The sequence below is a fragment of the Sipha flava genome, unplaced genomic scaffold (assembly GCF_003268045.1).
Source record: "Sipha flava isolate LNK unplaced genomic scaffold, YSA_version1 37_pilon_pilon, whole genome shotgun sequence".
Taxonomy (NCBI): Eukaryota; Metazoa; Arthropoda; class Insecta; order Hemiptera; family Aphididae; genus Sipha; species Sipha flava.
The window spans coordinates 2989154-3008140 of record NW_020273087.1 but is presented as its reverse complement, the minus strand read 5'-3'; the positions used below and the strand labels follow the sequence as shown (position 1 = coordinate 3008140).

Sequence of the window (18987 nt, the reverse complement as noted above, 5' to 3'; positions counted from 1 at the left end):
CATTAACTATGAATAATAAAAATATAAACATTTTTTTACAACAATCTATGTTTATTAAAGGATGCCTAGTGGACTAACACAAAGGCTAACAAAAACCATATAAATTTATTTACATTAAGACAAGATGTATTTTTTCTCGTTTAAAAGAAAATTTACTAAAGTAAATTACTAAAAAATGTACTAATCTGTACAAAATAAAAAAAAATTATAAAGTGAAAATTTAATAAAGAATTCATTGAATTTACAGGAATTACATGGTAACCTATTAGGAATATTTCTTCAAAATGTATTTTAACTAATTTAATTAATTTAACTATTAAAAATATTACACGTTAAAGTACTAGAAACGAATGTATTAATTTGGGCCCTACCAATATTTTCAACCAAACGTAACAAGTAACCACTTACCTTATAATAACCATATTCATATACCAAAATACGACTATATAAAATACTAATTAATATTTTAAAGAATAAGAAACAATAGTCTATAAAATTGATAACTGATAAGCTGGGTTCGGGACTTTAGCATTTGCTTATTTTTATGGTTTGACATAAAATGTAGCATAGTGTTATGGAAGTGTATTTCATATTATAAAACTTTCAATCATGAAATTTTAAAGTGCTTTATTTTTTATATTTCAACGATTTTTAAAAAAAAAATGCTTATTTCCTGTTTTTCTAATTATTTAACTATTTGCTTAATTATAAACGATGATGTAGGCCCTTGACCTAACCCAGATTTTCTTCAACTATTTATAAATATTGTTTACATTTTATTTTACAGAAAATCCATTAGAAAATCCGGAAACAATAAGGAAAAATGTCTCGAAAGTCAAAGTAAGAATTTTTTTTTTATGATATAAAGTTTTATTTTTTTTTATTAAAAAATTATAATATTGATTACATTAATTTGTTTTAATATTTTTTGTAATCTTTAGTTATATATTCAGCACAGTTAAAAAATATATCTACTAATTTATCATGTTCATGTAAAAAGAAAATTCAGACATTTTCAATAATTTTTTCTTATTTGAAGTAATTTCTTTTTTACTTAATATTTTTGTTTAAATTTAAGTTTTTAAATTCTTATTTGAGTGCTTATAATGATATTTTTAAGTTATTTTAAGTAATTATTGAAATGAATGTATTAAATATCGTGTACAAAAAATGTCATTGCATGCGAATGCACCTTTTTAAAATTACTTTTTTTTTTTTTTGCTAACTCAACAAAATAAATGTATGTTGTATAAAGATTTTTAAATATAAATGAAATATCTATACACAATAACAATTTTAAAATTAGACAATATATCAGCTTAAATAGTCAGAATAATAAGCCAAAAATATAATTGTATTTATTGAATGAGGAATGAACGGGATTAATTTAGCACAGGCTTCAAAAAACAGGAAAAAATTCGCCCTGTACTACTTTCTTCAAAGCAATAGGACACAAAGTTGAAAAGCGGGGCGATCCCGTATAATTAAGCCTGCCATTCGTCCCGGTTTTAAAGGCATGCACCGTGCATCGGTGTCCCGGCCGATCATCCAATTTGTTCCGGTTAATAGAAGCTGAAAGAAAATAACATTTAATATTGTATTATTTACTAATAAAACATAGAACAATATTGTACTTTATATTATTATATTATAGTCATTTAATCTACATAGTTATACACAATAATAAATATTTGAATTACAAACATGATATCTCGGTTTGAGAATTTAAAATCTGGCAACCTTACGTATAATAAAGAACGTATATGGTTAATGGCTGAAAATTTTAATTGTATTATTAATTAATATAAATTCTTTTTTGTTTACCGATTGGCTGTTTGATAACGAACTCCATAATTTCTTACGTGATATATATCAGTTTTATTGTTTTCTATATATTGCAAATATAGGAATAAAGCACCATAATAATCTAATACGTAATATTAATGATCATAAATATTAGTATTTATATCAATGGTAGAATGTATAATAATTACCACAATATACGCCCATATAGACTACGAACCGAACGAATATAATAGTCGAATGAACAGTAAAACACTATTAAGTTTTATATTATGTTTACTGGTTTATGGATTTTGTGACCATTTTTGTTGATTAAATATACTGTCTTATAGTGATTATAATAACTACTATTAATAACTTTTTAATACTACTGTATTAATATAAACTTTTGGTTAATAGGTAGATTCAGACTTTGGAGGTATATGAGAAAGAATAGTAACGAGAAGTTCTGATATGATATTTACCCCTATCGGCTTCTACCTTTTTGAAGATATCACGTAAACTTTTATTTAAAGTTCTTGATTACAAAAGATGGAACTTCGAAATATTTAGTTTTAATTGTAATATTATACCAGCCATGTAGGAACAAGTTCAATATACATTAGAGTATATAGAGATTGTTCATAAATACTAAAATTCTGAATATAAAGAACCAAAATTCTAGAAGTTAAAATATAAGATTGTTTAATACATTATACAGCAAAATATGTCAACATAACAGTAGATCATTGGTATAATCATTGATTATATATTTATAGTATTTATAATCAATGGTACAATTTAAACTCTAATACATATTATTGATTGCAATTTATCAACTGTTTCAAATTAAAATTTAAGTCAATAATTAAATGTAATTAATCATCAATTAATGTAGGTATATGTATTTTTGATAAAGTGTTAATCTATTTTTATGTAGTAACTTTGTTAAAAATAATATATTTTATTCAAAAATGTATCTAATTGTTTTTAAATTTATATAAAAAAGAAAAAAAATAGTAGTTTTGTATGAAAAAATACAATACTCCTTGCAATATTCTGATTTATAAATTAATGCAAATATCATCATTGTATTAAAACAATATTTATTTATTTATTTATTTGTTTGTTAACGGGCTGGGTCCTTTACAACAGTTTAACATAATACAATAGTATATAATTTAAATAATTAATACAAAGACACAATTAAATTTATAAAATAATAATTACGGAATAATAAGTATAATAATGATTATAAAACAAATATAAAAATATATAATAATAAATGTATCAGTTTTGATGAACGGTGCTATATTGAATTTTTAAATTTAATTAATTGTATGAATTTCACATTTTTGTGTAATAATTCAATATGAAATTATAGTATTTAAAATCACAATGAGTGGTTTTCTTATAATTTTAGTTTGTTTATAATTTTTTTTTTTTAATTTCACAATCTATACAATGAAATTATAATAATTATAACTATATAATATTAACATAGTGGACTTGAGTTATTATACAATATAATTTCAGTAAAATTGTATTTTTGTAAAGTATAATCTATATTTTATACAATGTATGTATGTATGATAAATACTTAAAGTAGATAAGCACTACATTTGAAAACACAAATAAAATAATTAAAAGGTAAATGTTTCATCATCAATATATTCCATAGTTCCATGCTTACAATGAATGTAAGGACATATATCATGTACTGTTTTCATAGTTTAAATTAATAAATAGTGTTTCATATATTCGTTGTCATTGAAACTAATAATTTTTGAACATACCCAATAGGCTGCCTGATCCGCCATTTTAAAGGCTTTGCGCCTTCCATGGAATTTAATAATTTTTAAGTTTACAATTTTGTTTTTATAATTAAATAACAAGTGTCATGTGAAAACGTGTATATTATTATTAACTTTAATATTATGTTTAGTAGGTATTTATGATTTATTATATAGTATAATAATAATAAATTAATAAATAATATTGTTGACGTTTTGATGATAAAGTACAATATCCACACAAAGGAAGAATGTTCTTACATATGTTATTTAAAATGTAAAAATATGTCATATGAGTATTAGGGCGTCCAAGAAACATTTTTTTTTGCTTCACAAAAAAAAATTCTAGAGGCCCATGAAAAAATCTACTCTGAACCCTGAAAAACCTCTTGTTGGTGCTGATCATACATGTTCAAAGATTTTCTGAAGGATATAAAATTTGTTAAGATTTAAATTTAACTATATTTTTCAGTCTTTTTTTAACGAATAAAATTCAACCTTGTACCTATTGGCCAATACTATGTAGAGCTTACATTAAACCATTAAAATTTAAAATAGAACCACCATTATAGTACATAACGTTATATATTATAGCATAATACATTAAATAAATATAGTAATATTCATATTTTGTTCTGTTCAAGAACAAAAATGGATCAAATAACCCAATTATTTTTTGTTGCCATTTAAAATATTCAAAAATAATCTATAAGCATTTAGACAGGTAATTTTTAATTTACATAAAAAAAAAAAAAAGTACATATCTTAAGTTATTATTTGTTTATCATTAATCAAAAAACATATGAACAAAAAAACAAGATATTTTCTTAGATGATTTAAATTGATTTTTGATAAAAATATATTTTTATCTTGACTAATCAAGTAGGTATTATTTTTCTGTTCTAAGTATTTGTTTAAAAAATCTGAATTGTAGCTTGGTAAAAATATATATTGTTTGAATTTATTAAATTCCTGTATAACCAAAGTACTATGAAAATACTTAATTTATGAATTAAAATGTTTACAAATATATTCATTAATTAGTAGAATATTTATCATTTAATGAAAATATACAAATAAACATTTTAATATTGGTTCATTAGAAATTAATTTAGTAGGAAGAGGAAAAATTAAATGTTGGGTTAAATAAAATAGACTTTATTAAATTTAATTTACATGATACCGAAAATATATTTATGCGCTTCTTCACTTTCAATAATAAACATACATGTATTTTAAAACACAAACGAAAATAAAAATTATGAATACAATAGTCATAAGACAGGAACAGACAAAAGTAGCTTAGAACTGATAAGAATTTTTTAAAAAAAAGTCCAATAAATATTGACAGTTGTGAAAAACAAGAGCCGTGAAAAATTCTGTTCATGTCTTCAATATATTTTTATTTAACAGTTCAATATATTATAATATTATACGTAGTCTACAATTTAGTTTATATAAGAAAATAGTTTTTTTTACAATAAGAAAATGAATAGTTAAAATTGGTAACATCTAAAAAAATAATGCTTTTCATGTAAAAGGTACAAGGCACATTTATTTCACTTAAAATCTAACAACATTTCATTTATATGAAAAAATTGCCAAAACATTAGTATTAAATTACAATAATTTAGTATTAGCTATTCTATTTGAATTCCTTAACCAATTTTGATCAACAGTCAATTTATAATATCCTGACTAGATCACAAAAAAAAAAAATTACAAAAACCTAGTTTATATTAAATTGGAGGAGGAACTATCTGTAAAAACGGGTTTAGAGGGAAAAGGGTAAATTTCAAAATATTAATTCATGGAATGTGGATGTCATTAAGCTCTAGTTTCTCTTACGTGTTGAAAATAGCATCGTACCCTTAACAAAAAGAGCAGTCGTTAAGGACGCTGAACTAATATCACAATGGTATCCTTTGTTTTTACAAAAATTAAAATTAAAAAAAAAAACAATAATTTAGTTTGTTTAAAGATCTTGTAGACAATAACGTTGTACATACAAGATCAACAAACATGAACCCTAAACGCACATTTTTAACACAATTTGGTTTGAGTCACAAATTCAATAAAATTAGTCTTTAAAACTAGTGTTTTAGTTTGAGAATTAGAGAATGACATTGCCATTTCATATTCTGTTTGCGGTCACCCTGTGTCATCTGCAAGGATCAAGTAACACTTCGATCCAAGTTGGACAGGATGTTATTTCCTGTCGAGAATACTTAGGCCCCCATCCTTTGGCAAAGCTAATGCGTACAGCGTTAGGATCAACAGGGCCCACTCGAAGCCCATTCGAGTAACGTATTCGGTCACCATGTGGGTTGCCCGTAAATATGTTCAAACAGTGACCGGATGGTACTCGAAAAACTAGATATGATTTACTGTCCGGATCGTCCAGCGTTGGAGAATTGACAAACATAGGCCAATCACTTAGGTTGTATGCCCATACACCATCTTCTTCTCGGCTCAAAGCTAGACCTATAATTATAAAAGAAATCAATAAAAACTAATTACAGTAAACGAAAAAGTAAAATTATAACAGTTTGGTTAATAAATACCTTGTCCGATTTTAGTCCTGTTTCTGAGCACAGACTCAGGAGGGCTTTGTGTGGGTGGAAAATGATGTTGAGTGAGAGCGGCTAATGACAAACCAGTGCCCAACGGAACATTCCAAAAAACATTCACAAATTTTGTGTCAACAGGAAATAGCCTTCCAACTCTTTGCGATAGTTCCCAATACGCCACTTTACACCATTCTTGTTCATTTGGTTTTTCTATAGACAAAAATATAATACTTTATTCATAAATTTGTTTAGTTAGTTTATATATTCATATGTATACATAAAATGTAACTTATTAAGGTAGTTTAAAAATCAAAAATATAAAAGCAATTTAAATTACAGTATATTTTATAATTTAAAACAACAAATAATTAAGTGTCATTAAGTGATATTGATTATTCCTCTTTTATTCTATATTGCATTAGTGAAATTCCTATACCATGTTTAAGTAATGACGATCGTATATAAGAACAACAGTGAAGAGATAGAAAAAAAAATGAATCGGAATCAAACGAGCGAATAACCGAAAAAGGACAAAAATGTAGACGTCAAGGGCTACGGTGTTTCGTTTGATGGTGTCCTGATCATGTCGCTACGTCCTGTAACCACTAATACGAATCATAATATAAAATACAATAACGATGACAACCACATGTGATTTATCCATACTAGAATAGTCTTAACAGAGTTTAACAACAAGAGAAAAAATCAGAAAGGGATTCTCGATTATATCGAAGAAGCGATCGATGGATCTTAAATTCTGTTTAAATTTTTTTCTTCTATTCAATAACAAAAAAAAAAAAAATAAAAAAAATAACAGTTTCAACAAATCGTTTACAGAGAGTACATACTAAACGTAAACGTTATATAAACTGGTTTATAAACTCAACAGAACAAAACTTATAGAACGTACAATCCGAGAAACAGCAATAAAAGTCGATGAATTAATATTTGCTACATATGTACCTATTCCAAAAAACAATTTTACTTATACAAGAAATTCGAATTAATCAAAAAAAAATATATATAATGTCACGATAATTCGGCATTAATAAGTACACCCAATATTAAGAACGATGATGTATACGTCGGAAACGGAGACTTTCTAAAAAAAAAATAATAATAATAATAAAACTAATAACCAAACACGGTTGTTTTTGGGTACACGCGGCATTTCTGGCATTCCGGGCGGCCATCAGTGGTGGCTGATGGGGCGCCGCCCACCACTCGCATTCCACCGAGACGACGACGACGTCATCCTTCTCTTCCTCTACCTTTATTTTTTTTTTTTAAGGATATTCCGTCGTCGCCGCTTAGTCGTACGCACGTATGTATAGGTAAGTAATAATAATGGTTTGGCGGCAGCGGTGGGTCCCTATTAGTCTTCTTCGAGAGAACAAACGACTGCAATCGTCGCTCCCGTGTTTGTTTTTCTTTTTCATTCTTTCCCTTCTTCCCTCTCGCTCATCACCATTTCACTACACTGGTAGAAGAGCATTGTTGTTTGGTTAAGACTAATAGGTATAAAACAAATACTAACACTTATCTTAGAAAACAGAAAAATATTTATACAAGTAAATTTGCATGGTATGAGTTTTCATTCAACAATTTACATATAATGATGATTTTAATAAAAGTATATAAGGTAAATTTCAATTCCTACACATAAACCTGTTTATCAAACTTTTTTCAGTCATCATTAATCAACAAAATGATCAATTAGTTTGAATTAAATACTGACAACATCAAAGGCTACACGTTAGAATGAATAATTTCGATCATGATTTTTGAGATATAAATAACCTCTCAAAATGGTTTCGTTATATAGTTCAACTTCAATGCATTGAACTGTTTGAGGCCCACTGAAGGTTTTAGTAACGCGCGTGTTACGGTCTGTTCATACATAGTTCAGGTAATTTTGAGTTTGCCCCGCCACACGGGCGCTCTTTAAAGAAATATCCGTTAAGAATCACTTCACACTTGTTCCCCTTCACAACATTTCTCAGTTTATTATATTATAAACTCAATACAAAAATCACAAAAACACACGCGGCGTTTTTAAGTGTATATTTTTAACATTTGTATCCTTGCATTGGTCCGCCTAACGTACACATCAATAACGTTTTCTCCTTTCGTTTCTTCCGATTAATTATTAATTGTTTAACAACATTTAATTAATCTCGTGAAAAACAACAGTTCCATTATAATACGGTTTTATAGAATTGGTCCTGAGATTTTTTTTAAAAAAAAAAAAAAAAAAAAAAAAAAGGCAAAATTCTAAATCGCTAGACAGATCAGTATCGTGGTCAGAGTATCATCCTGTCATTACAAGTCGACAATATTAATATGTTTATGAACGAAGAAGCACGGCGGCAACAGCGGCAACGAGCACTCTCTACCCCTCTTTCCCACCAACGACACTATTACTACCATTATTTTTACCACGACCGGTTTCTCGTTATTTGTATTACACCTATACACGCACACACCGCGTTACATCAGTACTTATACCAATATACTTTTTATTATTATTATTATTATTATTATTAATATATTATAAAACATAGCAGCCGCCGAAGCGTGTATATATTATGTTATTATACGAATTCCGCGCGTATCTTTGATGTTCTCGTGCACACACACTCACACGACGTGTATATAGCCGTCGCCTCGGGTGTGAGTGAGTGTGTACATTTACGTCGTCGGCGGCGAAAGCATTGTAATTTTCGTAATTGGCGCCTGCAGGCGAATTGTCGCAAAAACACACCAGGATCGTGCCGTGGTGCTCCGGGGGCCGATTAAAACGCGCGTACGGCTGCCGGCTGTGATACGTGTTACGGCGCGTCGGAGGCGGCATTTTTCATGGACACAAACGAGGATAGAGCGCGCGCGTGCGTGTGGGAAAAGCTGACCGCCGAAAATATTAAAGTCGATAAAATAAAATAAATATATATATATATATATATAATATATTATGTGTACGGAGAAAAAAAATACGAAATTGACGAGTGCTTTACTCGTTATTATAATAATACGTCATATCTCCTGTGTTATTACTGTACGCTGCCGCCGTAATAACCGGTCTCGGGCGCCGAACACGCCGGTGAAAATGTAATAATAATTGTTAGTAGAGAACGGGAAAAGAAAAAAAAATACTAAATCGTTTATCAAGCTAAACATGCGGTGGCTGAAATCGGATGGTTTCGTAGGAGAAACCACCAACCAAGTGTGCGTTGTACGTGTAAACAGTCGAAAAAACACATACACACACATACTGCATGATACGAATTCGATTGGGTTTTTTTCTCATATTCTGTTTAACGACAATGACCCTGGCGCCACAAGAGAACACGCCGGTCGTTGGATTGTTACCATCACCACCGCGTTCGGACAGACGCACCGCCGCACCGAAATCTCTATGGACCGTGCCCGTGCAAGATAGAGGCGAGTGCAGTACGGCGACCGACTCTTCCGACCCCTTTGAGCATTATAACAGTCGTCAATCATGCACGCGAGGGCCGCAAAATCGATCACAATATCATCATTACACGTGAACAGCCGGACGAGGGAATGCAGTCGACAGAGAGCGGCCGTGCACGGACATACGGCCGGGTGCCCGGGTTTGTGTAAGCCTTGTGTGAACGCGGTCGGGTAACACTGAGAGAATACAAGACGAAGACGACAACCAACCGGTTCTACGAACCGAGCGCACGCGGTGGGGGCCGCCGCCTGTGATGAATGGCCCTGGTGTGCATTGGACGCTTGGATGCCGGCAATCGGGTCAGGCCCGGGCGCCACGTAGCCCGTCATTAGCAGCACAACAGCACACGAACCACTCAACCCCCTTGCCCATCGATACATAATCGAAAACACACACACACAAGACAAACAAAATATGCTTTTTTTTTTTTAAATAACATTTTTTTTTCTGTTAGGATTTTCAATTATCCTTCAGATTTTTCTTCAGACACAAACGGGTTCTTAAATGCGGAGGAAACATTTATTCAATAATTCAACCCGTCGTCCACGTAACGCCAAAGGGGAAACCGCGAACCAACGACAAAGACAACATTTTCGTATCGCCGGATGTTTTTATTCATTTCGTTCTGGGATTCGTGTGTTGGTGTGTTTTTCAACTGCAACGGTTGTTGTGGTGTTTTCAATGTGTTCACGAATCAACAGCGTTGGCGTGACGTCACGGGCGCCAGCGATACGGCCGGTCGTCGTTTGTAATGGTTATTTTTATCAGGGAATGAGCAGTGGCGGGCGGTGAGGGGTCCGAGTGTGTAGCGTGTGCGGTTTGGAAAAAAAAAAAAACCAACGTCGCCGGTCTATTTCCCCACCGCTACTGACAAGGCGAAACGACACACGCGCCACGCACACGCTCGCACTCACATTTACATACGTACACTTGCACACATAATAATATTCGTCGTCACCGGGGCACATCGTCAGCCGTCGCCGCCACCATTATCATCGTCATCACCATCATCATCATCATCATAATCATAATCATCATTGTCATCGTCCCAGGTGGGGGGTGCAGAGGTATGTTGGAGGAGGGGGGTACCGATCGTAGATCGCCGTCGTCGTCGCCGCCAACAGGCGCCGCTCATTACCGTCGCCGCGACCGCGAAAACGATAAACAACGAGCTCGCGCGCGATAAATAATGTACGTAATAATAAAATATCCTTGCCACGTCTTGACGTACATTTCGCGTGTGCAATATAATCCGCGGACTGCGGAGACGCTAACCGCGCAGAAGCAGAACAAAAAAAAAAAAAACTGTTAGATTTTCATCGGGCGTGAATCAGAACACAATAAATAATAATAATATTCCGACTGCATAACACATACGTACGTAATGTACTCGCACGTATAATACGCACATAACACAGAAACAAAACTACAATATCAGACCGACGTATCTAATTATTTTTTTTTTTACACAAATATAATGCACACTATTGTTGTCGACAACTACAATGCGCGCGCCCTATCACGTGTGTACGCGGCATCAGAGTGGCGGCGTTTTTGTTGAATAAAGTAACACGTCGCGCGGTCGGGTAACGGCCGTACCGATCCTGTTGTTATTAATATTATTCGTACAATTATGCAAAACACTTGTTACGACGATTGCTCGGTGCGTCGTGTTCTGTGTTTTTTTTTTTTTTTTAAATATTTCGTTATTCTTTGTTATTCGCGTTGACCTTGTGTCTCTCCGATATCGGTTTCAATAAGTCCGGAGGATGTAATACATATATATATTAATAATGTGGCGGCGGCGGCGGAGGTCCACGGGGTAATTATGTCGTTTCCGTGTGGTCGCTACTCGTAATTAACCTTTGCTGGGTTTTTTTTTAAAGTTTGGTCGGGCGCCAGTCGGTCGCGCGGGTGCACCGCAAAATGTCATCTGCCGACCCCGCCCCGGCCTCGCAAGCCCGAACGATTCACCGCTTTACAATATACATATATTGTATGCGTGCTCGCGCGTGTTTGTGTGTATATAATAATAAATACGAAGAGTGAGAGAGAGAGAGAGAGAAAGAGAAGGCATATGCCGAGACGCCCGGCGCCCACGACAATCGCCGCCGCACCGTCGTTCTCACGTTCCTATTATTTTGGTTGTCCTTCGCAGAAAAATATATAATAATAATAATAAAATCAAGGAAATCCTAATACGAGTAAAACGATATTTTATATTAATAACTAACCAATATCGCACAACGCTTATTATCTACACGCGGCGCCGGTGAAAAGGATGTAACAAAAACAAACAGAAGAATAAACGGCATAAACCTAATTACAGTCTATTTAGTCATTACTTCGGCAACGATATTACTGAAAATATTTAAAGGGCAATGGTCGGTCGGTTGGTTTGAGAGAAACCGAGTGGTTTCACACGATTATGTTCGTCATTAGCGTCATTAACGGACGAAAATATTTTCTCTCATGAAAACATTGCTCAACAGCAATACCAGGAGATATTATCATGATAATTAAAATGTATTGTGTATTTTACACTGTATTATTTATTACAAAATAATTTCTCAAACACAACACCATAAAATTAATACCATAAATGTATTTAAATAAATCTAATAATATAGTGTGGATAAAATAATCAAATATATGCTTACCGTCACCATCCGTGCTGAACGAACCACGAAGTTCGTCATCGTTACTGTCCCAACTACATTCACTAGGTGCGCGATCTGAAATCATAAAAATTTTATCAATTAAGTTGTCAATTTTTATGGGACACATGTTGTTATCGAACGATTATATTTTGGACGAATTACAATAATCAAAATTTATATTTTATTTTTCCTTTTTAATACGTTATCCTTTTGATACTATATACTATAATATTACATATGATAGTAGATATTATGAAGTGTATAAAAAATGCCGCTACGTTATCAAGAATTTATATATAATCGGATGTCTTTTTTTCCATTATATAGATCTCTGTTATCGCAACGAACGCTGTACCACCACCACCATTATCACACAAAACCTATGATTCACACTAAGTACAAATGAAAAACGTACGTAATATGTTTTTTGGACATTATTAACTCGTTAGTATTTTTTCACTCTCATCTGAGAAAAATTGGACGTGACTAGTCCAGAGATAAATAAGCCAACCGGTATCTATAGAAAAATATTACTGATGACTGTATAAATAAAAGGCAAAACAATATAGGAGTGCCATAATACATAAATAAATATATATGATCTGAACGGCCGATGCTGCGATGCGGTGAAGAGAAAAAACAATCTGTAACATTTCTATTGTGTGAGAAAAAAAATACAGTCGAGAGGGGGTTGCAGCGGTACACTCTGCAACAAGCTCTTTTGATGCTGTTTAATATATTATTCCTACTGTTGTTCTCAATCAGATGACCACATTCCCGAGGAATGATTCTCTGATTCGCTCTCACTGCGGGACCCAACGCCGTCCACCCGGTCATCACTATACACACGAACACTAACACGCGGGTTATTTTTATAGACGCCTAATTTATAATCCACATTTTTTTCGTCCCTAAACGATACACATTAATCCTTTTGACATTTTGTCTGCAAAACGAAAATGATTTTTACTCTCTTTTTTCAAGTTAAATTACATTATTAGTAATCAATAATAACGCCAAACATCGTATTATAATTAAATACAAGTATAAATCAAATATTAAGAGGCATTCTTCGGGCTAAAAACACACGATACATTGTAAAAACTAAAAAACACCTAAGATAGATTTAATATAAAATACGTTGAAAAATGAAGTACCATAACTTTTAAATGATTTCTTTGGTAGACATGCTGATTAAAAAATTATTTAAATACATACGTGAAGTATAAGTAATAACTGATGAGATTATTTATAACTTAATTTAACTTAATTTGATTAAAAAAAAAGTAGCCTAAGATTAACGTAGGAGTAAAAATTTACTAAATGTAATTTTTATATAGTTATCCATTGAAAAATGAAACTAGTTAGGATGTTGACCTTCTAACAAATGTTTTTAGATATGTAAATTTGTAAAATTTAATACCATATTATATGATACATTAAATTGTTTAAAACAAAATTATATATTTAATATAGAAAATTGAAAATCCACCTTAACAATTCCTAAATTAATTTGATATAAACTGATACATAACCAGATATATATATATATATATATATATATTAAGATGATAACTCATAAAATATCTTCAACATAAAAGTCATTTTCAGCCATAATTATGAAGTAAAATGTTATCATATTAAACCAAAGGTAGTACCAACATAGTTATATATATATATATATATGATGTAGTTTCCTAATTGTATATTGACAATTTTTATATTTACAATAAGGTTCAAAAAAGTTCCAAAAATATTTTACCTCATATTTTCAGGTATTAAATATACGAATTTAGTAACGGGGATAAAAAAGTATAATCAATGCATATAATATGGATTACATATACTCGCATAAAATCACATGATTCTGAAGATATTTCCCCCATTACATTTAAGGTCTTTTTTTTTAATGGTCCTATTTTCTGTCATTCTTTTGTTTTCTCCCTCGCATGCAGTAGTCTACATTGGCAATCCCGGAAATTCAACGGTACTAGCAATAGCTAATCTCCAAGCTTCCACTCGAACGGATTATTATTCACCGAGGTCGTTAAATGAGAAAGGCCAAGAAGAGGGTGCGCGCCGGGTGAAGGCACACGTGTACCTGCTTCTGGCTGCTGTCGCCTGCAGCGATAGGAATTTCCGAGGGGTGAATTTCAGATCGTTTTTCACCCTCTCGTACAACACCGGAACAGTTTACGACGTTTTTCATTCGGGGAGGCGTCGTTTCGAGCACACGCAACCGGAAGATTACTTTTACTTCGAAAAGTTTTCGCTTCTACCACAGAAAAATAATACCTAAGTATTTCTATCACACGAACAATTTAAGAACGTACGTCAAGAGTATTAAAGAATTTACTTCAACAATTCTATCATTAATACATTGTACAGTTTTAGTATTAGAATATAAAATTAAGCACTACTCAACACTACATCATTTATTATGAATTATGTTAAGAGAGAATTGCTTGATATATTATTAAATATAAAATATATGATAACAAATGATACATAATAAAACCCTAGATATTCAGTTTTCTAAATCAAATAGTTCCATACCTATTTAAGTTCGAATCATTGTTATTAACACATCCACTTTTTTAATAAAATTAAACTATACATAGATAAGGAAGAATAAATTATAATTAACTGTGTATAAAAACGCAAAACTTAAAATATTCCTCAAAAAAAATAAAATAAAATAAAATAAAATTGAAGGAGATTTAAAAGTTATTAATAATCCTAAGTAAATTTAAAATTATTTAATTGTTCAAAGAGCAAGAAGAGAGTTAAATTTTTGTCTCAAAAAATATGAAATTTTCAATGGAGATAAGATTTACCTAATAGCAATAAGTAGATACTACACACTCATTGTAGACACACCACAATTCTTCGACCGGTTAAATCAGAGTGAAATTGAAAGTCACTAACACTTTAAATTTTGGCCTTGTGCCACTGAATTTGTTTTTACATCGAATTTGAATAAGAAAAAATATGTGCACGTGTAACTTAAACTTTTAAAATGCACCTAACAAAAACTATTTCAATGAAATGTATACGCCTAGCTTTTTTCGTACGCAGTATATTTGCAGAATATGTGTATAACTACCACGAAAAAACAATTTTATGCAAACTCAATACCATAAAAATAATGATTAAAGAGTTATTTTTAAATAAAACACTTACCTTCAGGTTTCAGTTTTTCCTTCACAAACCTTGAGTAAGGAGGCGGAGGTCGTTCTGAAACAATACGAAAAGCAATAATATAATAAGTCGGAAGGATTATATTTTCTGCTTGAACCTTATCCGAAAAGCCAAATCGTGTTGAAAACATTTACCATATTACACAGTTACTATTATTATGTGTTCAAGTATTTGGCAAGCGAAATACAAGGCGTGTCATATATAATATCGCCATTATCAATTAGCAACCGTAGAATTAATTATTATTACTATTATTATTATAGTAAAATTATTATTCGTTATGTTGGAAAACCATAATCGCTGAAACTGTTAAATAGACGATTAAGAATGTACGACCTATGACGAGCAATGAATATTTATGGGGATCAATAGTAAAAAAACGACCAAGAATTTTTTCTTCTTCCTTCACTCCATCGGTGCGCGAGGACCACACAAGTTTGCATTATCCATTCGTACACTCGGGCGCGCCGACAGACTATTTATATGCAACACAGTCAAACACGCACACACACACACAAATATATTTGAATACACAAAAACGTAATGGATATTTAGAAACTCTTAAGACAAACGTTCGAAGGAGGAGGTTTATCGAGAAAAACGATTATTTTGTTATTTTTTTTCCTGGTTTTCGGCCAACATAAATACAACCGACGTGTGCCAATACGCAAGACGACTGTACGTGTGGCGCCGACCAGCATTTATAAATAATTTAAAATAAAACCGATTCTGGCCGTAGTTCAGTCCACGTCCCATGGAAAATCGGTGATTTCTTCATAATTTTCTCAAATAAGTAAGTAAAAATTGGTTTTTATTCAAAATATCCAAGAGGATTTTTTTTTACCTTTGGCCGAGGGAATGAGATGACGGACATCACGTCCGTATGTAATATACCGACGCCGTCACCGCAGACCCAACGGAGAGATGGATCGAGGGGGGAAGGCAGACCGGGTCGGGGGGGACGCGCGCGCGGTTGGGCGCCGCGGCGGAACTGGTGGCGCCGTCGGGTTGCGTGACCGGGTCTGCGCGCTATTTATTTCTCATCCGGCCCGACGGCGACGACGACGGCGGCGGCGGCGGCGGTGGCCAGGTGAAGTGTGACGCAATTGGATCGGCGGATAGTATGTCTATACGCGAAATAAATATTATATACTTTTTACGTACAGCCGTCGCCGCCATGTTATAACGAACGGCAGTGGTCGACCGAATACAGCTAAATTGGATAAAGGATTAAAGAAACCTATCGAAAAGTCGATGTCGAAGAAAAAACAAAGAACACTCCTAAACACTTGACTCACTTGAAACCGTATATTCTGTATTATTCTGTATACACAAATTAATATTAATGGTCATAATACAATAACGAGACCGGCGCCGCTTCGCTGTAATAAGTTTAATCTGTCTCCGTCACTCTGTCTCTCTCTTTCCAAACCACATATGTATGTAAACACCTAAATATATAATATGTTCACATACATAATATATTATAGATATATTTATTTATTAAATTATGCCAATCAATCTTATCACATTCTCTTATCACTAGAGCGATTTCCGAGAATATTGAATTACACGATTGCCGGCGCGCTGTCGCCGTGCGTGTTATACATCACATAAATTAAACCGCCATAGCATATTGTTGTTCATCGTTTATCAGCGACTAGATAGGGATCCTGGAAAAAAGCGTAACGGACGAAGGTTAAGTTGCAATAATAAACGTACACACCCAGTGTTCCGTGCGAATAGCAAAACGATGTTCATTGAACAAACAACACGAGCCCTACAAAAAGATATCAAATTAACTCGTCCGAGATGTTCATCGGTTAATTTCCTACCGGATCGCAATGAATTTGTGTGGGAGATAAAACAAACGATAAATAACATGAAGAATGAAAAAAAAATTAGAGCAATTTTCTAGACTTATGTAACGAATAGTGTCCAGGGTACAATCAACCGCTTATCAATACGGTTAATTAATTGCGTCCGTGTTATTAATAGACACGCGTGTTCAAACGATTTATCGGCCCCGCGAGGTCAACCCCCTCGCGGGGCTACAACATACCGTGATAATGAGAGTAATAATAATATTAATTATAACTTATGTGCAATACTTTAGTAAGCATTTGGCGCGCATGCACAAGCAGTGCACGTATAATGATAATCATAGTAATATGCATATTATCGTTCACGCTTACCGATCTCGCATCGTTTGCTCCAGTGGTACGGGTTACAGCATACCATGTCGGGTTGTTTGGCCGTCTGACAGACGGGCGTGTTTTTCAGCTGTTCGACAGTCCGGAGGTCGGGCCACCGCCACAGTCGGCAGCATATGACCGCAGGATCGGAGAACAGGAACGGTCGGACGGCCACGCACTCGGTAGCGTCCACGCCGCCTGTGTCCACGGCCCGGAGCAACGTTTCCAGCTGCCTGTCGTCCAGCCGCTTGAACAGCGCGTTGCGGAACTGCCGTTCGTCGGACTCGACGGGCGACGGGTGCGCGACAGAAGCAGTGGTCGCGGGCTGAGCGGTCGCGGACGTTTTTTCCGCACACCTGGTTTCATTGTCCCTGCGCACCCGTGCCTTCCACAAGCGTTTAGCTAATGCCGTCCGCCTCCTCCTGAACATGAACATAAAACACGTGAATGCCGTCTCGCATTTGGTGGCCACTACTTCCGCCGACCCGCCGAACCGAATACTGCGCTGGTCCGCCGGCGGCCGGCGAGACGCGCGCGAGGCGGCGGCGGCACCTTGATATGTGATCGCGGCGTGCGCACCACGTTGTCCGGACGCATCCGTTTCGGCCCGACCGTTGTCGTCCGTGCGGCGTCCTCGATGATGCCGCCGCCGTCGTTGTCGTCGTTATAATATACCACCACGGCCAACGGACACTTCTACTGCTACTGTTGCTGCTGTCGTAGCACCACCGCACACGATCATTTCGCGCTATTATTATTATTTCAACGATATTATATTCCTGTTTTCACGCACCGTCGATGCAACAATAATACCTACGCACACATTTTAACTGCGCACCACGACGACAAGTAGTATATCATACGCGTAACGCACCGCGCGGCGATCGGAGGATAAATAATTAGGTGATATGTTGGGGATGCGTACGCGAATCGCAGACGGGAGAACTTAGCGCAGGCAACGAAAATCAGCTCGCATGTTATTACGGTTGTCGTATACGCGGAACACACGCACAGCAACGGGCGATTCGTTAATAATCGAACGGGAGAACGAAAATATTTAGTTCGGAACGGACGTTGGACGGCAAGCACACGTCGTGTCGGCCGATCGGTACGAGACTGACGGGTGGTAAGAGAACGAAACGGAGACGGCGGCGGCGGCGAGCGCGGCACACGTACAGTGTGTGCGTTTGTGGAATGGAATGGAATGGAACGTTCGCGCGCTGGCGGACGCGCGTGCGCGAGTCGAGTAAAGAAAACGGGAACGGCGACGGCCGCCGACGTCGTCGGGTAACTATGCCGCCAGCCCGG

At 34.3% G+C, this 18987-nt stretch overlaps 1 protein-coding gene across 1 annotated transcript; it reads right to left on the bottom strand.

Annotated features, from left to right (window-relative positions):
- Positions 1-5374: 5374 nt before the first annotated feature.
- LOC112688107 (mothers against decapentaplegic homolog 6) lies at positions 5375-18983 on the bottom strand. Its single transcript, XM_025561134.1, has 5 exons — positions 17680-18983; positions 15467-15520; positions 12284-12358; positions 6140-6355; positions 5375-6059 (listed from the first exon to the last, which is right to left on the bottom strand). Exons 1-5 carry the CDS (start codon positions 18113-18115, stop codon positions 5737-5739), a joined length of 1104 nt encoding a protein of 367 aa, XP_025416919.1. The 5' UTR covers positions 18116-18983; the 3' UTR covers positions 5375-5736.
- Between the last annotated feature and the right edge of the window lie 4 nt (positions 18984-18987).